This window comes from Pezoporus occidentalis, unplaced genomic scaffold, assembly GCF_034315485.1.
Source record: "Pezoporus occidentalis ecotype Australia unplaced genomic scaffold, CSIRO_AGI_Poc_V1 ctg318, whole genome shotgun sequence".
NCBI classification, from domain to species: Eukaryota; Metazoa; Chordata; class Aves; order Psittaciformes; family Psittacidae; genus Pezoporus; species Pezoporus occidentalis.
The window spans coordinates 19,568-41,631 of NW_026915137.1; the positions used below are offsets into that span (position 1 = coordinate 19,568).

At 39.7% G+C, this 22,064-nt stretch overlaps 1 protein-coding gene across 7 annotated transcripts; it reads right to left on the bottom strand.

Annotated features, from left to right (window-relative positions):
• Positions 1-207: 207 nt before the first annotated feature.
• On the bottom strand, positions 208-21,277 carry MELK (maternal embryonic leucine zipper kinase). Of its 7 annotated transcripts, none has more exons than XM_062628474.1 (17): positions 21,000-21,276; positions 20,627-20,712; positions 19,786-19,902; positions 19,118-19,261; positions 17,477-17,545; positions 17,204-17,296; positions 16,026-16,124; positions 12,347-12,415; positions 11,719-11,817; positions 10,707-10,793; positions 9,047-9,175; positions 6,659-6,805; positions 5,721-5,946; positions 3,894-3,987; positions 3,299-3,467; positions 1,742-1,845; positions 208-625 (listed from the first exon to the last, which is right to left on the bottom strand). In XM_062628474.1, exons 1-17 carry the CDS (start codon positions 21,166-21,168, stop codon positions 448-450), a joined length of 2,079 nt encoding a protein of 692 aa, XP_062484458.1. In that variant the 5' UTR covers positions 21,169-21,276; the 3' UTR covers positions 208-447. The 7 variants fall into 7 exon arrangements, with proteins under 7 accessions (XP_062484458.1, XP_062484459.1, XP_062484460.1 ...); XM_062628477.1 differs by having other exon boundaries at positions 486-987; positions 21,000-21,277; XM_062628475.1 differs by lacking the exon at positions 19,118-19,261 and having other exon boundaries at positions 21,000-21,277.
• Between the last annotated feature and the right edge of the window lie 787 nt (positions 21,278-22,064).

A 22,064-nucleotide genomic window follows, 5' to 3' on the forward strand; every position in this document is an offset into this window, starting at 1 on the left:
GAGCATATAGTGTAGCTCTGGGAACCACAGCTGTGACTTAGTTAATGATCTCAATAAATCCTACTTAAGCAGAGACAAGAAAAGAATTATGCAAATGACTATTTCTGTAGCACATGTACTTGATAGCTAAATACATACCAAAATAAGGTTCTGCATACAAATACCAATACTTTTTAACCCACATACATGAGAAATACACAAGAAGGAGAACAGTTTACAGAATTTTATTTCAAAGAATTGCAGCTGCAGAACATTTGTTACAAACTTGAACATACAGAAGGCATAATGTACAAATAGGGGTGGTTAAAAACCCAAGAAAGGCAGCAGATTTTTCAAATACAGCTGTGAATGTGACAAAGAATTACTTTTCTGAACACACCTGTCTAAAACATTATGATTCAAGCCTCAGTCCAAAACTGCTGCTTTCCCAGCACATGCATCAGGCAGTCATACTTGGCAGCTAGACAAGATGTCTTCCATCAGTCTCTTGTAGACCCACACATCCCCTTTAAGCCGCTGTCGCCGGATACCCACTACTTCAGGTCTGCTGAGCTGACACACTTCTAACACAAACTCCATCGCTACTTTGCCAACATGCGACCGTATTTGACATTTGAGGGTATAACTGTACAAAACAAAGGAAACAAAATAATCATTGAAATATTTAATGTTTGTTTTCTAACACAATTTTGAATTAATAAAAGTACTTTAAAGAAATTGTGCTATTGCTATTGAGACTACAGGGAAACAGCCCAGAATTCAGTGAACTGAGAGCTTTGAATACTGTAGTCCAAGAACATTATCGTTATGCCCAAGTAGCAGCATGTGGCACTAATGTCCTACCCAGCCATAGGACCACTGCTAGCCACAGACCCCCATTCTCAGAGTGCAGAGCTGGAAGGATGGTGACACTCCCCATTGTTTTTCCAGGACAAGACCACTCTCCTGTGCAGAAACATTGCTGCAGAGAGGCTGGTTACAGCTCAGCTAGTGTGAAAAGTGGGAAAATTGAATGGGAAGTTTAAATCATGACAATGGGAGAAGGTGTTTCAGTGCAATTCAGTATCCTTCCAGATGCAGAGCTTGGAAAGGCATCAGAGGTTGAAGTGTTATCTGATGTTCTACAATGACTATAATTTAAATATTGGAAACCTTTAGAAAATGCGTGTTATTAAGCACATTCTTTTCATGCACTGGGAAATCAGAAGCCAGGCATTAAGCTTTGGTCCAAACTAGGAATCAATCCTACTCTCAATACCTTAGTCCAGTTAGTCAATCCTACAAATTAAAATACAAATCCTACAAATTAAAACAAACCACACAAAGGTGCGTTAATTCTGTGCAGCTTTTAAAATATACCGATCTCCTGGATAAAAAATGATGTCTTAACTGCCAAGAATGAGGGTTAAAAGGTGCCCAACATTATCTCTCAAAATTGCCTGATTTGGTCATGTGACCGTACCCTACACAGTTTCACAAGAGATCAAATTCACATCAGCCTCCAAGAACTTCGTCACTATTCTCAGTTCATATCTATCAAAGAACTCTATTATAACTCACTTAACCTTGCTTTGCAGTGGGTAGACAGTTTTATTGCACACATTCATTTAGTGCTCTGTACACTTTTGATAAAATTACTGTACACAGGGCTCAGAAAGTAAGTTTAAATACTTCGCTTTATCAAAGATTTGTCTAAATATTTAGACAAATACAAGTTGAAGTCATCGTACTTTAAACTTACCCCTTCTGAACATATTCCACACGATTCTTTGAAAGAACAGTGATTATTTCATTCAAGAGCTGGTCTGGATTCAGTAGCTGAGTGGAGGTAACATTGTAGTGTGCCTAAAAGTTAAAAAAAGAAAAAAAAATCTTAGAAAAGTTTTCATAAAGAAAGCTTCAGAACAACTAACCATAGTGAAAAATGCTCCAACTTCCCAATATTATTATAATGAACCCATTGGGGTAGCAACAGGAGCACTAAACAACTGCTACACAATTAATATCAAAGTACATCCAAACCAGAAAGCATCATAAAATCCAAAGCAGCAGCGATAGGCCAGGGTGGCTGTCAGAAGTCTTGTACATAACCAGAGGTGGTTCCTGGAGTGGGCTAATGAAGACAGCCAGATGGCTGTACTTAAAGCACCCTGCAGCACATGCCACAGCCCTGAGATCACTTGCAGTGTCCTGCCTCACTGAAGCTGAGTGCTCCTGGTACCAAGGAACAGGCATGGCAGTATGCAGCTCTTCTAGGACCAAAGCACCACAATGTTTAAAGAAAAATGGTAACTCACAACTCAAACATATTGCACCTAACACGTCATATAATGCACTTGGCTGGTAAGTGACTTCTTGAACAACTTTCATGCACCCATATGTAACAAAAGTGCATGTCAACTATAATATGACAAATGCTCTATCCAGCTTCTGAAGTCTCAGAAGCAATTGAAAGAAAACAACCATAAAACAGCTTGAGAAATGAACACAGGTTGAAGATGCAAGGTCAGTTTAAAAGAGTGGTTCTTACAGTTCTCATTCAGCCTAAAACATGAGTAACTGCCTGCCATTAACTGCTGTAACACTGTGAAATAAAGTTCTAACTTTCCCTGTTGTACTCCAGTGGCCCTAGGCATGCATCAGTAATTTTGCACATACTATGGACAAAGCAAACTGGTGTGGAAGGATAAAAACTTTTAGAGACAGAAGGTTTAGCTTTTGTTTCCATTGCCCTGGTCCCTGAATTATTTGCAAAGTCTGGACTCCTGTCCGACAAGGTGGTCAGGTTTGCAGCCCAACATACATCCTGAACTTGTAAGAGTGACACTTGCTCTGACAAGTGCCTCTTGGAAAAGCTGCCAACTGCAATACAGTAGCTGAATTCCATTTACACAGACTGCAAAACACAATATGGTCCTTCTACTGACAGACAGCTCTTACTGTACATCAGGTGTCTTAAGAGCTGCAGCTTGAGGAGCCAGTCAGCTGAAAGTATACATCACATTTTTATGTAACTGTTTATACCTCAGTAACAGTCCTGCCTCTTTCATGTTAATCATGTTTTTCAAACATGTCGCCTACAGATTCAAGTATAAATTCCTCCTTAAGTTCTGAAGTGTGTTAGTTGCTGTTCGTGATGTGTACAATTCTGTTCAGCACATTAATATCACATCAATGCATAAGAGCAACTGCACTTTACTGCAGAATGCAGGCAAGTGACATCACGGAAGTTTTCAATTTGCTTACAGACCTTTTCTAAAGGTATTTGATGTTTTCAATCACACTTCCAGCAGCATACCTTAAGTTTCCTTGGGTGATCTCTAGTGGAGCGTTTCTTTTTGCTTGGTGTAAGCATTGTGATCACTTTATCTAGGCTTCTTTCAAGACTTCCAAATATTTTGGTTTTTCTCTTCTTTTGGCTGCTACCCACAGGAGTTAGGTCCGTATCTAATTCCACAGAATGACACCTGTTACATGAATGAATTAATCAGTTATTCTTTGTCCGTATTTTAGACATCAGTTACTTCAGATACATCACTAAATTATTCCAGAACTGACAGAATGAAGAAAACTAAAGCAAGTGCAGTGTATTATGAGAATTTTTGTTTGAAAGGCATTTGAGATCTAAACCCAGAGATGTATATAGAAACTGTAGCTTGCTGGGGAACTAGAGTAAGAAGGAACTTACACTATGAAGACAGGAATATATTCTGCAGATAATTGACTACCAAAGTCTTAAAACTTTTCTCTGCCATCAGTGTTTTCTATCAAATGTAGAAAAACGTTTTAGGAAGCATTATACCAAGACAATGTAACAATGCTTCCTAGGCAGTACATGGATTAAGGTAGTCCTCTTCTAAATCAGAAGTGCACACAAATAACCAGACATTCACCTTTTTTTGGGAAGCACCTCAGCTGCTGTCAATTCATTTGTGTTCCTCAGGTTTCTGGTTTTCTCAGCTGGGGTGACTCCAGTGAACTGATTCTCTGGAAGAAAGCATCCAAGCCAAAGGAGGTATGTTTTTGCATAAAGGATTTTGTTTTCTTCAGAAAGGTGTTTTTGTGATTAATACTTTATTTCTAAAAACAGCCTTTTCTTCTAACTCAGGTCTGTATCTTCGGAGTGATAAAATAAGTTTTTAATATCATAATAACACTACTCCTACTTTACAAGTTTTACAAGTAAAACTGCAACTGTTTTCCCCAGGGCTCTACAAGTCAAGGCTTAGAGTGAATAATTCAGTACAGTATTATGAATCTGGAAATGCCACTGGAACCAGAATAAATACACAGCAAATTACTGTGTCCAATTGTTACATTCTTTACCAAGCCATTTTCCTTATATGAAGAGTCTAAGTTCATGTAGCCATGTTTAGTAATTCACACTACATAATGGCCTAAAAAGTTCTTCTACCCACACATTGACAGATCTCCAGAGCATGGTTTTGAATGTGCAGAAGCAAACACCAAGTGCAACAGGGAGCAAGTGAGTTTTTACAATTAAACCCAACTTCAGCGTTCAAAATTTCAGATCTCTACAGAATTGCACCTGGCCCCAAACAATGCTGATCCAAGTTCCAATGGATACTTGCTATTAGTATTAATACTATCTGTCTTGAATCAAAGATCTCCCAGTGAAACAAAGAATGAGCTTTTAATTGTTTAATCCTCAGAAATACCTCACTAAAATGAGCTGAAACAGTGTTTCTGCATTTCCCACTTCAGAAAGAATACCTACTTTTGCTTTCTAAACTCACCATGAAGTCAAATTTCATAAGTTACCTCATACAACCTTAATGGGGAGAAAGAAAAAAAAAAAAAACAACAAAAAAATCAAGCTCATAAGTAACTTGGCATTTTAGTGAACTCCTTAAAGCCTTTACAAAGGATGTCATTGAACAGCAGTACATCCAAGATCCCTTATAACTTGAGTCAGCCTGCAAAGACTGTTTCTTAACAACATTCCTTAGCATCTAGAACAGAAGAGTCTCTTATTATAGGGAGTCCTTGGCATTTGAAGGACAGTTTGCATTTACAGTATCAACACCAAAACTTTTATGTTGAACAGAATAGCACTGTACATACAGAAGCCATAATTTTTCATAAGAATGGACCAGTCAGGCTGAGGACAAAGTTCTGGTAACTCAGAAAAGCTGACAATTTAGACAAATTTGTTGTGTATCCATTACTGTAAGATCTACACCGTTGTTAACATTGTTACATATATAAGTATTTTCACTGGCACATAGGGCTCGTTACTGTGAAAATGCTGATATGATACCATCAGAAATGCAAGTTAGATTTCTCTTAGAAGTACCAATAAAAGCATACTTGACTAAAAGTATACCTTTATTTTCACTCAAGGTAATAACAAAGAAAAAGAGTGTTAAGGAACTTGTGTTCTCAGCCTTCACAGAAAAGTGGAACCAGATGTAATTTCAAGAACACAGAACTTGGCTCCACGTCAAGAGCATGCCAAAAGGCACGCATGTGTGACTCTAAGCAACTATGACTTCTGTAATTAACATACAAGTAACATGCCCTGATATGTGGTTAAACCTCTTGCAGCACCTTACCAGAGTTACTAGAACAACCAGGCTGGTGAATACAGGAAAAAAAGTTAAATCTTCCAGAAACAAGCATTGTGCTCGTATTTGAATTTACAGTAATTCCTAAGCAACACGTATGTTCTAAGTTTTAATTAGTTAAATGCAATGTACCTTTGAACACAGGTGCCTGAAAGGGTATAGTTTGTAACTGTGTTTCAATCTGATGCTTCGCAAAAGGAGTGTTTGGAGCAGGAAGTGCAAATGCGCTCTCAATCCTTAAAGGTGACGTTGTATCAACATTCTCTTTGATTTCATGCTTCTTTGATGCCATTTTCCTTGTCACTGGAGTTGACAGTGTGAATTCTGTACCATCCAGCTGAGCATCATGCCTTGAATGCTACAAGAGAAACAGCAAAGAATGTCTTTGGTTTATTTTGTTGTATTCCAATCACATTCAGAAAGGTAAGAGACAAGGCAATTCTAAAATTGGAGCAGGTTAAAAATACCATACAGCGTTTGCCTACTGAGCAAAATAGATACAAGCTCTTCAATACTTCTGATTAGTTCAGTAACTTGAGATGTTTATTAGTAATTTGCCATTTGTTTATCTGCTGTTCTAAATTTTTTAGCTTGCTCATCTAAGACTATTCCTTACCAACTCATATGAACACAGCTAAGAATTTTCATTTAGTTTAATTGTATAATTCCAATTGTTTCATCGGATTTTCTTGTCCAATACAGACAGGTTGAGCTTTTTCAAAGACTTGTACAACTCTAGCCTAGCTCTGAGATCTCGTCTGCTGTACCTTATTGTTTTCCCATCCATTTTAAAATCTTCATTGCCTCATTTATTCATTCCTTAAGTGCAATTTTTATGCAAATCGAATGTCAAAGCTCAAGTTCTCATCAAATGAATCATGACCTACAGCTAGAGAACCACAATTTGTGTTCAATTATGTACTTAAAACATTTCTTCACTCTGTTTGTAACTCCCTTTGGCCAAGGTCCACTAAACACTTAAGTACATAGCAAGCTTTATGTACATTGACAGTAAGATTTTTTGATTAAGAATTTTTTTTTTAAGGAACTAGTACTTATTCTTCAAACACCTGCTTTATTCTGTGATTATTTAGAACAAATTCTTCTAATGGAGGCTCTTCAAACAGCGAAGCTGCATCAGAAAATTCCATGGATCCAAATGCATATGGCACTTCACTGCAGTTTGGAGTATCTTCATATATCGTAGTGTTTTCAGACTGAAAAGAAAGATTCAGTTAAGATTCCACTGCATGATTGTAAGTAAGATTTCATCAGAAAAGTGTTATTAAAATATAAATCTTATAATTAGAAACTTAAAAATGGTAAACAGCTAATGGAAGTTGAGTTAATGAAAGCCAAGTTTTATAATATGACTTTCATATTGTCATTGTGGATTTGTCATTTGTATCAAAAGCAGATGTGAAATTATTGTCAAAGCACCATTATTACCAAGTCATCTGTCATGACCTGAGTCAAGAGAAGTAACTAGCAAAAAAATCCTGCCTTCGATTTCAAGACTTGAATCATAAGCTCTTTTCACTGGAAGCCAAATAATAAGCTGGAAAGTACCCAATAAAAGAATGCAGTAAAGTCTGAAAGGGGGCTGGATAAAGGTAAATACATTACATCCAAAACATACAATTCTAGAATCTGCAACAGTATTTGAATTAGCACCCACAAACCTTCATCTAATTGCTAGACCTGAAAAAAAAGTAGTTTATTAAATCACAGGATTCGTTACTTCAGCCAAGACTGCTAACCCTCATGGCCCACATCACACATAGTCAAGATGTGTATCACAGCCAAGAAGCTAACAGCCCAATATTGTACCTGAAATCATGTTTCATTACCACATGAATGCCTGAATAGAATTCCTTGCCTACCATGTTTCAGATGAAATTCATGCCATGGTGAATTTTCTGGAATACCTTTCTCCATCAAATTGCTTGAAATAAGGCAGTATTACGTACAAGCTTGTGCCACCCAATTCAGAAACTGACTAAGTTATAAGTTAAAGGTTCCCTTTTGCTTGGTTGTTTTCATTAGACTAGCTCTCACTAGAGAACTTTGTTAGTTGGGTACTTCAAATTCAGTTGACATTCACTCACAGTACCTACGTGCAGGTAAACTAAATATGTCCCCAGTGCTTTAGAAAGACAATGGACTGCTGTCTTCTACAAGACATTATCTTCACAATCAGCTGGGAAGGCATAATGCATATGCTTAACTGGAAATCTGGCATTAGCTAGATCAGTTTGCCTAGGCCCCACTAGAGATGAAGTTACTTCACAGCATCAGCACTGCTAAACCTAGAGAAACTCTACCTTAAAATCATCTGAGTGTAGAAGACTAACCCACTGCGATCATGAAAATCACATTACAGCAACAGTTCATGCAACAGTTATGATTTGTGATCTGTTACACAGATTCAGCAACAGTTATGATTTGTGATCTGTTACACAGTGCTGGTAATCCTAAAATTGTCATCTGTGTTTCAAAGCAGTTGTACAAGTGAACTGAAATTATTTACATGCCATTGAATCGGCTACATAAGTATTCATTCTGAGTGCTTATCTCTATGCAGAGAACAGCACATCCAGATAGCTAGCTAACAATTTTACACAGGCACCTACAGTTCAAGGGAAAATGGCTAATAGAAAGTCTGCCAATTTACTGAATGCTTTGAGTTTGTCAAACACAGACCAGTATCAATAACATCACATACAGCTGCATATTGTATATGATATTGCAAGCAATTTAGCAACTTTAGACAAGTTCTGAAGTGCCCTATTTGCACTTTGCTTCAAAACCACAGGAACAGAGATTACAAAGAGATAAACAGAGTCCTTTCTGGGATTGTGTTCTGAGCAGATGAGGAAGGAAAAGGTCCCTCCCTTTAACCACCACTTTATGTAGTGTCCATGTCATCTCAGCGTAGACTGACCATGTCCATGTCCTGACACACTAGGACACTGGACTTGATGACCTTTGAAGGTCCCTTCCAACCCAAACTATTCTATGATTCTATGATGTTTCAGAAGACTTTCCTTACTAAACCATGCTAAATGCAGCTAGCAAGGTACAAAATTATTTAGACAAATATGAAATAGTGCAGTAAGAAGTGAGGCATCATAGAGGAAAATCTGGAATGATCACACTGGCCAGACAATGGGCAATTTTAGTCCATTTTCATGAGTAACCAAAAGGAGATTCTCTGGGGTACTCATAGTACACCATGTCCTCCCAGGCAGAATTCCAGTAATGTCAATTCACAGAAGCAGCCCAGAGTTATAAACATTTTAATGAGGAGACTGAACTGTTTAATGACCAAGACTTTGGCTGTCTTCACACATGCTTGCTTACTGATGTTTAGGTCACCAGTCTGTTTTCTCAGGCAGGATTTTGTTAATGCAGAGCATTTTAATCAGTATTTTGTCCCGCTGAATTAAAGAACTTACCTCAAGGCCTGCTGATTGTGTTCTACTCGCATGCCCCTTCAGATGTGGAACTCTTAAGGAAATATGCTTGCCACGAGCCTTCTTTGATTGAAGCAAGAGATATGTTGCTGACATTTGGTCATATTTCCACTGGGAGAGGAAAAAAAAAAAAGGAATAAAGACTATTTCAATTTCCTCTTAGGAAACACTGTAAGTACAAACAAAGGCTAGCCTTCAAAAATTTCTGTGTGTTGCAAGTTTTTCTACCTGATGTGCATCCCTAATGTTTGATCACCTATGTGTAATTTCAGACTTCAGTTGATTCACATTATGTGTTCAAGATCAAGAAGCAGTCTATGGCCATTGTCCTTTGCAACTTAAGTCTGTAGCACAGGCACTGGGGTGAAAATTAATGCTGGGACCACAATCTGTCTATAGAAGTGAATGGCAAAGCTATTAATACAGTTTGTCCAATACTTTAATGAGAGTTTCCATTTTTTTGGAAGCTGTTGTTCCTCCCTCCACTCTTGACCCACAAGCAGAAGCAACAAAAAATTGCATGTTTTTCAGCAACAGTCTACTTGCAACATGGGTAAAATGCCAGACTGGCTGGCAGCATAGTACAATTAGTTTCAATTTGTTATAAGAGATTAGAAGTCCTCCAGTAAAGGACCATGCAAACACCACAAAACTACTTGAAAGGACTTTTCCCTGTGTAGACAGATTGCTCAGATTATTTCCCATAACTAAAAAAACAAGTAGCATTAACTCTACAAACCCTTCTTAAGTATCACATGATTTAAAAGTTTGCTCTACATTTTAAACCGTTTCTACAACAGTTAACATGATAAAGTAACAGTTTCTAGAAAGAGAACTGTCACTGCTACCATGAAGGGGGGGGGGGGGGAAATCAATTTCAAGGAAGAATTTTCAGATTCAAGTTAAAGCTGGAGTATACATCATGTTTAAGTCTCTTCTACAGGCTGCAATGTCATTGCTAATATTTGTGCAATTCTTCTAGAAATTCGGTTCAACTTTAGTCATTTGTATTCAAAAATGACTAAACATATAGTTTTAAAAACTGTGAAGAGTAACTCCAAAAAATGTATATAGTCTGTCTGGGTGATGCTCTCATTTTTATCTTACCTCTTACTTATTGAACCATGTCAAAGCAAATGTTAACCCAGAAGATGGCATCTGTTGTTTAAATTTCTGTCTAGTTGTGACTGCCCCATCCCTGGCAGCGTTCAAGGCCAGGATGGACAAGGCTTGGATCAAGCTGCTCTAGATGAAGGCGTCCCTGCCCCTGGCAGGGGGCTGGAACTGGATGAGCTTCAAGGTCCCTTCCAACCAAAATCATTCTATCATACTGTAATACTATTTTGGTTTTAAGAGATTTAGAATAATTTTACCATGATGGAAAATAACAGTAAGGTTCAGGAAAAATCATGAGCACAACTCAAGGAGGAAAAGGGGAAAAAACCCACAAACAACCAAATTTGAAATTTAGCAAGATATTTACAAGTTACATATGGATTCTGGAATTCTGGAGTGGGTCATTAAATCTAGTATTAAAAATATCATAGTTGAGAATAAACGAGCATTAGTTTGATAATACAGTAAGCTTATTTACTATATAATTGTGTTTCACTACTGCAAAATATTGATGTATACTTCTTACCTCTGATATTAATTCCAAAATGCTCTCCCTGCTCTGTTTATGAAACACAGAAAGCTCTGTAACGCAATCTTCATCAAGATGTCCCAGCTGCAAGAAAATAACAGATACCAAAGCATGAGACATTCAAGTTATTTCATAATCCATATCTTACTGTGACACTGTCATGAAACCCAGTGGGTTGAGTCAATAATCAACCATGATTTTAGACCTTGTATTTTAAATAATTAGCATCAGAGTGAAATATTGTAGGGAACAGACTGAAAATGTCATACAAATTCAACAACATCACAGTCTGGCCCCTCCTTTGTGAGAGGTTGTGAATTCAAATAAGAAAGCCTGACAGCAGATGAAATTTTTACTAGAATAGAAGCTACACTTTCATCTCTCCATCAGTATTCAAAGCTATCAGACATGCACATCTTTTCTACAGCCAGTTAGAACTGAGATGCTCACACAGTAAAGCTGCTCTTTACCTACAGAAACAGTGGCATCCAGTGGCCAAGGTAAAGCACTGGCTGAAAACGTGTAGGAACTTCTCAATATTAATGACAGCTAGATTGCTTGTTTTTTTATTTGTTTGGAGTTTTCCCCCACACTGCCTTACTCTCTCATACAGTAAAACAAGCAATAAAGGATTAACATGTTACTCAAACTAGCAATTTTCAGTGAGGACTAGATAAAAGATAAACCATAACCATATCTAACATGCTTTTCAGAATGCTTTTGCATTTTTCACCTTAAGTTATTGACCAAGCAGCCTGGAGAATCAGGTGGTCAGTAGTACATGGAAATACTTCACATTTTGCTGAGAAGTCAATTATTTTGCAAATTAAGCATCAGCTTAAGAGAAAGTAATAACATTTTGACAGCAAGAAGAATCAGAAAAGAACCATGACCATCTCAAAAGTTCATCTTCAGAGAAATGTCTTCACACCTCCATAATGTAAGGAGAGTAGTAAGCCAGTGAAGATTACATTAAATACTTCAGTATTCATTTGACAAGTGTACTTACTGGGTATTTACTTTGCCACTGAACAGCATCAGAATAACCTTGCATGAGCCAAGGGTGATTTAACAGATGTTTAACTGTAATCCGCTTCTTTGGGTCCACCTAGTGGCCGATAAAAATCAAGCTGATACATGGAGAACAATTTAAGAAACGATGTTTTCTACATATAATCTCAGGGTGGTTAGAAGCTCAATTTGAGCTTCATAGCTCCACCAAAAGGAAGAACAAATATATGAGCTGTGAAAAGCTGTTATTGTAAGAAAGAGTAGGTTACAATATGTTCCAGGAATGTTTAGCATTGGCTAGATTCTTACATGCAGCCCAAATGCATATCCAGTATGTCTGGTTTCATTACTGAAAAAAAAAATGCTATTCAAATGCTATACATAGCACAGTTAAGAACAACCAAATCCAGGCTGCTTGAAGACTTGGTTCAGCATTGCTTAATTGTTTCTGTATCAAACCATTCTCAGAATTTTCAGCAGAAGACAGTATTAATATTTCCCTCAAAAATTTGTGAGATTAAGCATCTTGTTTAAAACTGAGTATTTTTTAAGTATTTCATCAATGTAAAGTTTTGACCTATGCAGTCATACTTTATAGACTTACTGAACAGAAGCGATACCTTTACCTGCAGCATTTGGTTAAGTAGTAGCGTACTGCTAGGAGAGAGCCATTTTGGAATACTGTATTTTCCTCTCTGCAGAAAAGAAGAGAGTTTAGAATGAACCTTGAACAGCTAGCTCAAAAGAAACTGCTAACTTATTTGGATGACAGCAACATCTGTATTTGGTCAAAAAGGAAAAATAGAAGGCACATGCAAATTTAGCTTTACAAATGACTTGACTAAATGTAATGGTGGTCTTAAAACCCCATGGCATTAGTACAGAAAATCCTATGTTTGAATTATTGGCTGCAGTTTCCATCCACTCAGCTTGTGTGACATTTCAATTTCAGTCCACTTTTGCAGCTAATCTACTATTTATATATTGAATTGTTTCATCAAATCAACGTGATATTGAAGTGTTAGCAGTGCAAGCATGTTGGAGCCTGAATGACTAATACAAGCACTTTGAAATGTGAATATTCATTGAAATCATTACTTTTCAGACACTAAAAACCAAACTATACTCATCATTTAGCTATTCTTTTCTTTTTAAACAGGTTATATCTCATGCTAGGGTTTTGATAACTACTCAAACTGCAGAGAAGAAAAAGGTTACAGATCTAGCAGGTAAGTTTCTTTCAATCAAATTATTTAGTGTGTGTGTGTGAGTAATGCTTGATTAGAAGAAAATTGACAATGGCTTTCAGATTCAAGACACAACAACAGTAGATAAAAAGCAAACCAAATACACCAAGGACAATTTGCTTCTCAATGAAAATGGAGAAAAGAATAGAAATCAGTAAATAAGCTATTCTTTATAATAGTCATAATCATCAATTTGTCATGGCAGTTTTCTTTCTACAAATAAATGCCTCAATAACAAATCAGCTGGTATTATACACAACATATATTTCTAGGTAGAGTATGTCTTGCTTTAACATCACAGGTTAAAAAATCTGAGTAACTTATTTACAGACAGTACTAATGAGCTATTTTAAATAGTTTGTAGGCTGTTTCACAATGCAGTTTTACCCTGAAACCAAGTCATGTCAAGTAACACATGCAATCTGTGTTTTTAATACATTGCTACAAAACATGAGACATGGAAAAACAAAAGTAGCATCTGCTGGACTGATGGTAATGCTAGAAGATAAATGGCTTGCTAAAGCTACCAGATGCATAAGATCACACCAGAAATAAGTGTTTTTTTTTTTTTTTTTAATCTGTCACATATTTGATTTTTCATTCAAAAAGTAAAAGCATTTATTCAAGTGTTCCCCAATGAAGAGATGTGGAACATTCAAGGGAAAGAAACATTGTAAGTAAATCATACAATCCTAATTAGCTTCAAGCAGCAGATTATTACATTGACTTGGAACAACAGTTCTGACTTTACATTGTGATAGATTTTATTATCTATAGTGTGTGACATTATACTCCACCATAGCGTTTAGTATGATCAGAGGGCTGGCGCAGCTCTGCTCTGGAAACAGGTTGAGGGAGCTGGGCTTGTTCAGTCTGAAAAAGAGAAGGCTCCAGGGAGACCTTAAATCAGCTTCCAGCGCCTAAAGGGCCAGCAAGAAAGCTGGACAAGGGCTTTTGAAAAAGGCAGGTAGGGATAGAATACGGAGAAATAGCTTTAAACTGACAAGGGGGAAGATTTACATTAGTTATTAGGAAAAGTTCTTCCCTTTGAGGGTGCTGAGGCCCTAGTACAGGATGCCCAGAGAAGCTGCGGCTGCCCCATCCCCAGCAGTGTTCAAGGCCAGGCTGCACAGGGCATGGAGCAACCTGGTCTAGTGGAATGTGTCACTGCACATGGCAAGGGGGTGGACCTAGATGGTCTTTAAGGTCCCTTCCAACACAAACCAGTCAGATTCTGTGGTCCTCATTTCAAGCAATTTTCAGTTTGCAGTCACATAAAATTAAAACAAATTCAAAGCAGAAATAGCAAGCCTACATCTTAACACACGTGTGACATTATTGGTTTTTGACTGCACCAAGACTAACTTTTAGAACTTGGTCATCTCAGTTCAATTAAAAAATTTTCACTGGCCAACTTCCTGTTAGTCCAAACAATTCAGCACCCAGATCCTGTGCATGTTAGACAACTGCAGGTATGCAGAAACCATCTGTGATGATCTTAAGATCTCCATTCTACATCTAAGGTCTCTGTTCATGCTTTGACTATTGACAAGTTTGCCAGTTATACTGGGCACCTTGGTGTAATGTCCAGCATAAAGGATTTGTCATTCTACAGAAGTATGATTATAGATGGACAACTCCTCATTGTATACTAACCTTATCAGCATACAACCCAGTTCACACCACAAGCAGATAAGGTAGCTAAAGTCTGACAGTCTAGGTGATTCACCCTAAACAGTGATTTTACTGAGAAACTGCAAGTGTTGCTAACATTATCTGGACAACACTAAGACATTATGGTTTATTTTCAGGTTGTACTGTGAGAAGGGAGTTGGAATCAGTGATCCTCACGGGTCCCTTCCAACTCAAGATATTCTTTGATCATGCAAGTAGGAAATTTGTATCATTTTAGTGGTGACTTACCTAAATATCATAACCTTTACACGATCTCTTTGCATCAGTTAGACATTGCCTTTTTTTTTTTCTTTTAAAAAAAAGGTCTTTAAAACAGCTTAAACTGAGCTTCCTACAGATCTCCTGTCAAGGTGCCCATGTCCACTCTTCAGTTCCAGACTAACAAGTCATACTGTGTGCTGAACTAATCCTACTTTTTATAGAGCTCTGACAGCTACACACCCAGAAAAACTCCCTGTGTAGACCAACTATCAGCTGCCTCCTACCAGAGTAGTACTTGAACACTCTTGAGTTTTTTTGGGGGGTCTGTTTTTGGGTTTTCTTTTTGTTGGTTTTTTTTTTTGTTTGTTTGGCTTTTTGTGTGTGTTGGTTTTTTTTTTTTGTTTGTTGTTTTGGGGGGGTTTTGTTTATTTATTTGTTTTTTAGACAGAGGACACTCTGGGCAAGAGAAGGAGAAAGAAGTACAGGAAGCCAAAACCCTTAACCAACACTGCTGCTCCTCACCCCACTTACTTTACTGGAAGCTTTATCAACGTAAATTTTATGGCAGCTTAAAAGTGCTTGGTATGTGCACGTATGATGTGGAATAGCAGCTGCTTAGCTGCATCAAGAGGAGCTTACAGGGAAACAGAACCAACTACTAAATTATATTACTTACTATTTATTCTCCTTTTTTTTTATGCTGATTATGGTGTGTTACATTTCCTCCTCACTTTGGAGGAGGAAAGCATAACAGCATATGCAGAATCCCACTTTTCCAAGACATGAGAATAGTTGACATTTAAAAATATTATTTTGGGTGAATCAAATGATGTATTTGCAATTCTATCCAATGCAATACAGGAGAAGCCACATAAAGGCTCACGTAAAAAAAATGCCACCCACCAGCAAGAAAATGTTGCTCCTGAAACTCCATTTCCTATCATTTTATAGCACCAAGAATACTGCAAACGCTCATCAGTAAAAGATGGAAACAATCCCACAAAATACTGATAGGAAAAGTAGCAAAGTGTAACATAATTCAGTAGATATGCCTTTTTGCTCTAGACACAGCTCAACAGGTCCTGCCATCAGAAAAGCAAAGGACTCTCATAACGCTTGGAAATGTCTGGTTTTAGTGTATTCTAGCACCATCAGTACGTACCATTATCTTCCTGTAGACAGCCATGACATTGTCATCATCAAAAGGGAGATAGCCACACAGCAGAGCATACAGCAGTACTCCCATACTCCAAATATCTGCCTAAAAAAACAAAATTAGTGGAAGTTCATGAACCTGATCTATCTAAAATGACTTAGAGACAGGTAATAATCTCTTTGGTAAAGTCCACATACAAGTCATGAAAAGTAGGCGCCTTAATTCTGGACAGAATTCTTACATTGCAAGTGAAAGCATGCAACTCAAATTCCATTTTCAACTCACTCAATCTAGAGCAATAGTAAAACCAACATCCTCTTCCCAGGTCACCAAATTGCTGCATTACCTTCAACCTTCAAGGATTTTGTTCCAAAAATGAAATCAAACTCATCACAAGAAATTTCATACAGTAACATTACTGACTACAGCTGTCAGCAATGTTACAATCAACTTTAAGGCCGCACTGCTTCTTTGTATAAGCAACGCTCATTTAGCCCATAAACAAAAAGGTGGTTTGAAAAGCACTGGACTTCATGGAGAACAAAACAAAACAAAAAAAAGAAAACAGGAGCACAAGTACAGCAGTGCAAACTTACTCCATCCAACAGCAGAGCCATTTAGGAAGTTTGAGGGGGACTGCAATTATAGTATTTTGTATGCATTGACAAAGGCAAGTAGCAGGTCCTGATGTTCCAGACATGGAATCAAAGCTGGATAAACTCCACCTTTTTTCTTCTCTCAAATTTTACTACACTGTGCAGTACAAAGAAAGCAAGGTTTCATGCACAAATTTCCAGCTAAAGACAGGCCGGATAAAGCATACAAGATACTCAGAACGCAGAAATTTGCAACAGGAGTTGGGTAATTAACAAACTAATTGCTACTTGAAAGGATGTGAGTATAAGGAAGGAGTTTAAGTTACTGTTTTGTAGGTCACTAAAATACTGAGCAACAAATAGAGATAGTGAAGGATTAGTCAGTGCCAGCTACATAATCTGAGCCGAAGAGCACTATGTGCTATTCCAAGCTGTGACCATTGCGGTTAGTAACACAGCTTCTGAGAACTACTGAGGTTTTCCAGTGGTATTCAACAGAAGAACCAAGTGAGCATATCTGAACTTCACCACCTTTAAATACGTGGTGGGAGAAGTGGGGAACAACTTACCCAGAACTGTGCTACATACCTCTGATCCAATATATGCTTTGCCCTGAATCAGCTCTGGCGCTGCATAAGCAGGGCTTCCACAACATGTGTTCAGATGGTAATCAAGGCCACCCTAGAATAACATAGGAAATCAATCACGCAGAAGAACTGGCTTTAACAAAGCTTAAGTCTTCTAGCAACAACCTATTAGAGGCCTGATGTCGTGCATCTACATTCACATTGTATTTCGCGTTTTTACATGCGTGCAGTAGTTGATTTGGCCCTACTCTGTGAAAACAAATGATACTCTTACCTTTGGCTTGGCACAAAGTCCAAAGTCTATCAGCTTCAAATTATGTTCCTCATCAATCAGCAGATTTTCCTGGTAAATGAGAAAGTAATAATGAATGCTTCTATAATCCAAGTAACCAAGAAACCACATTTTCTTTCACCTTATTTCTTCCTGTCAGTAGCACCTAGAATTTCATGGAATGTTCAGGTTGGAAAGAACCTTAAGATCATCCAGCTCCAACCCCGCTGCCATGGGCAGAGGCACCTCCCACTAGACCAGGCTGCTCTCCCATGTTTTGAATTTACCTAAAGCTCTCCTCTGGAGACTGTGATTGGTTGCTAACAAATATATCCCATGTTCCAAATGGGCAACAATAGTTTGCTGAGAAGGGCCTGGGGACAGCATTGACAGCCAGCAAGCTGAACACTGGGCAGCAGTCTGCTCTGGCAGAAGAGCAGCCAGCAATATCACAAACTGTATTAAGAGGACCACAGCTAGTTAATTCGGGCAGGTTACTCTAGTCCTCTGCTCTGCATAGCTAGAATACTGCATCTAGTTTCTGCCCCAGCACAGGAAAGACATCAAACTGAAGTAAGAATGATGGACGGCCATCAGCCTGCTCAGGGGGCTGTAGCACTTGCTCAATGAGAGAAGGCTGAAGGAAAGACATTCGTTCAGGCTGTAGAGGAGAAAGCTTCAGTGTAGACCTCACAGAAGCCTTCTACTACCTACAGGAGCACATGAAGACAGAGCTAGTTTCTTCACAGCAGTGCATGGTGGGATAATGACAGACAAAAGGCATCGAGAGACATTCAGACTGGAAATAAGGAAAAGCCTTTCTCCTCATAAGGACAGCAAAGAGATGAACAGGTTGCCCAGAGAGACGGCGCTGTCTCATGCCAGGAAGATGTGACTGGACAAAGCCCCAAGAAGCTTGGTCTGATGCTGCTTTGAGCATGAGGTTCAAGTAGAATCCTCTAGAAGCCAGTTCCCACCCAGTATACCACATGATCCTGTGAATAGGCCAGCTCCTACAAAAAGGTACATACAAGGCGTTGGAGGCAGTTTTCACAAGCTGTCAAGGAAAATGCTTGTGCACTAAGAATTGTTTTTTCTCAGATGCCAGGGTCTCTAAAACTGCAACTGGGGAAACCCTTGAAGGGGAAACGGACTCAGGCCTTCCACACCCTAAAACAATGCTTCAACTCTGCAACTACAGCAGTGCCACAGGACGGGCCCAGTAGCATGCATCACCCCCTACACCTTGTATCTACACACCACTTGTTTCAACTACTGGTGTCCCTTTTGCCTTTGGGCATGAGAACAGAACACTCTGCACAACAGAGTGGCACCACAAAGACTCTCTCCAGCTATAAGCTGGAATAAAGGAGAAAACAAAACAGCCAAAGCAATATTCCAAGTCAGATTTTTTGCTTCACTCCCAGCTGGGATGTGTTGTTCAGCCTCTCTTCAAAAGGAAGCTCCTTCCTCAGACATAACCACACCCAGCCTAGCTGAGGCACGTAGTAGTGAGTAGAAATAATGCTCTTTCAGAAGAAAGCAGGAGAATGGAGAAGGCCTAACTGACTCCAGCTCCTAAAGAAGAAATTAATGTTGGTGTTCACTATGCCTTATACAAATCTGACGACTGTTCAGGCTTACTGGTTTGAGATCCCGGTGGGCATATCCCTGACTATGAACATAAGCAATTGCTGAAACAATCTGCCGAAAAAACACACGAGCTTCCTCTTCTGAAAGGTGGTCTTTAGAAATTATGTAGTCAAACAGCTCGCCTCCGGGACAGTACTGCATGAAGACAGGAAAAAGAGAGCACCTTTAGAACACAGTAATGAACCTAAATGAGCCCGAGAGCCCTGGGCAGCATTATAGGACACTCTTCCATTCCCTCTGCTTCATCACAGCAGCAGCTGCCAAATACCCTAAGTCAGTGCTAGGGCAGACCAAACAAGCTGACTCCTTGGAATGGATACAGCAGTACAAATTGCCCAGGAGCCAATAACCACGCAGGAGTTATTGATGCTATTGAGTCCCATTGATGCTATTTTAAAAGAACAGAAGCACAAGGTAGTTATTAGTTATATTTAATTATTGATTAATAATAATTAAAGTCATTCCTGTAAACAGTGAAGGGCAGCTTTTACAAGATACAACATAGTAGATATTACCAGCTTTATTTCCAAACTGAAGCACCTTCAACATGCTCATCACTGACGTCATTTCTTAAGAGTTGTTTCATTTGAGCTCTGTTATCATCTACCATGACAGCAAAACCCAGGAACCTTTGCTGTGGCAGAAACACCATTTCTTACCTCCAAGACCATGAATATCTTCTTGGATGTCTCTATCACGTGATACAGCTGGCATATATGCTGGTGACTTAAGTTCTTCATGGCATCAATTTCTGTTTTAACACGAGGCAAGTCATCCTATGAAACCACAACAGCAAACTGTGAACTTGCCAACTATTTTGACAGATGGTGGGTACATCAGAGTAAGCACTGCGTGACACAGAGTTTCACAGCATAGATAGGACTGCATACAAATCAAATTCAGGCCAGTACCAGCCCTGCTGTTACCCTCCCACAGTTCTGGCACATGGATCAGCATAACCCAGAGGAGTAGATATAAAATACCTAGTACTCTCATCAGCATTCTCTTTCAGTTACTGTAATGTTTAACTTCCTCAGTTTAACAGCTAGAGAACCTTGCCCTCTTCATAGGCCAGCACAAGATTTGTGGTCTTTTGTTACAATTCTTTTAAGGCTGTAGCATCCCACCAACAGAATAACCCAGCAGAACAAGCAGGTGTCAATTGAACACATCACTGTGTTCTTGAAAACTGCAGCAGAACAGCAGAAGATCACAGAATCATTTAGGTTGGAAAAGACCTTTAAGCTCATCAAGTCCACCCACTAACCCAGCACTGCCAAGGCCACCATTAAACCATGTCCTAAAGTGCCACACCTCAACATCTTTTTAACACGTCTTTAATACATGCAGGGACAGTGATTCCACCCTGGGCAGCCTGTTCCAATGCTTGACAATCCTTCTGGGGAAGAATTTTTCCCTAATATCCAATCTAAACCTCCCCTGGTGCATCTTGAGGCCATTTCCAAGATGCTATGAACTTTTAAGTATCTTTTGGCTTACCCCTAGAGCAAGTTTGTCCATGATTTTTATTGCAACTTTTTCACCAGTGAGAAGATGGCGTCCAAGTTTTACCTTTGCAAATCCACCTAAAATTCCAAAAAGAGACAAATTCAAAGCTTAGCATGATGACATGCGTTCTTGTCTGCAATCTTGGAACTACATTGGAGTATGTAGCAGGCACAGCGTGCAGTGTGTTCACTTGAATAAGGGAATCACTACTACACCTTCTGAGTTTATTTTCAGAGTTCTGTTCCCCAAAGCCCACCCTTGAAACATGACCTATAGATTCTGCAGTAACAGCTGATCTGCACTCAGGTAAATACTGAAGCAGTTAGACCACACGCATTTGTCTGCATTAACAGACTGAGCCTACCTGTTCCAATTGTTTCATGTAACTCATAGTACTTGAGAATCTCCTCACGGTCACCGACAGACATTTTGAGAGGTACGGGGATCTTGCACTCCTCAGCACCTGCAGGGAGGAAGCGTGGACAGCGGTCCTGATTTTCCACTCGGAGCGTACTCACACACAGAAAGCACATTCGCTGCAGCCTACACGCCTAGCAACAACTCCTCTAGGCAACGAAGTCCGAACATCGCAGGCTAAGGGCACAAAAGACCGTCATCTTCTAGGGACTTCGCAACAACGCCTAGCAGCGGTAGCAGGAACATTCCTGCTGCTGCCCCGTGCCCGCGGCCAGGGCCTAGCACCCCCGGGCTCCGCCCTACCGCCAGGGAACGGCAAGAGCCATCCAGTGATGACGGGGGCTGCATGCCGCTAGCGAAGGGAACAGCACTCACCTCCTAAGCAGCCACCTCCCGGGGCGGCTGTTACCGTTCAAATCTCCTTCCGCAGAGCCCACTTCCGGTCACGGCTGCCGAGGGGCCAATCACCGCGCAGCGCCTCACCGGAACAGGTGGGGCCGGGAGAGCGAATGCCGCCCGGGTGGAAGCGTCTGTCCTGCCACCTGGTAGCCGGCGGGATGGCTTCCACTTTGGCCGCGCCGGTTCCTAGAGAGATGGGAAATAGAGCCCGCTACCGCTGTGAACCCATGCTGCCTCCTACGGCCGATGGCGACGGGCCGGGGGGCTGCGCCGTAGGGAGTGTCGCCGCCTACAAGAAGGCTGCCGCGGCGGCAGCGCCTGCCGCTCCAGTGGGACTGTTCAGCATATAGAGGCTGGTGGAACGTATTATTTCTGTAAATTGTCTCTGTGATGCGAAGGGTTAACCGATGTACGGGGGGGGTAGGATTAAGCCGCTTAACGGTGTTACTGCTTACTCGTGCTTACTCAACAAATACCTGCTCAACACTTACCATGCTTGCCGGGAACAGGGTGGGAGGACCAAGGCTATTGATAGGGGGAAGGAACAGTAACTCCTGTTCTCTGGACCCCTAAATCAGCTCTGCGGTTTGGACAGTGACCAGATCACCAGGGA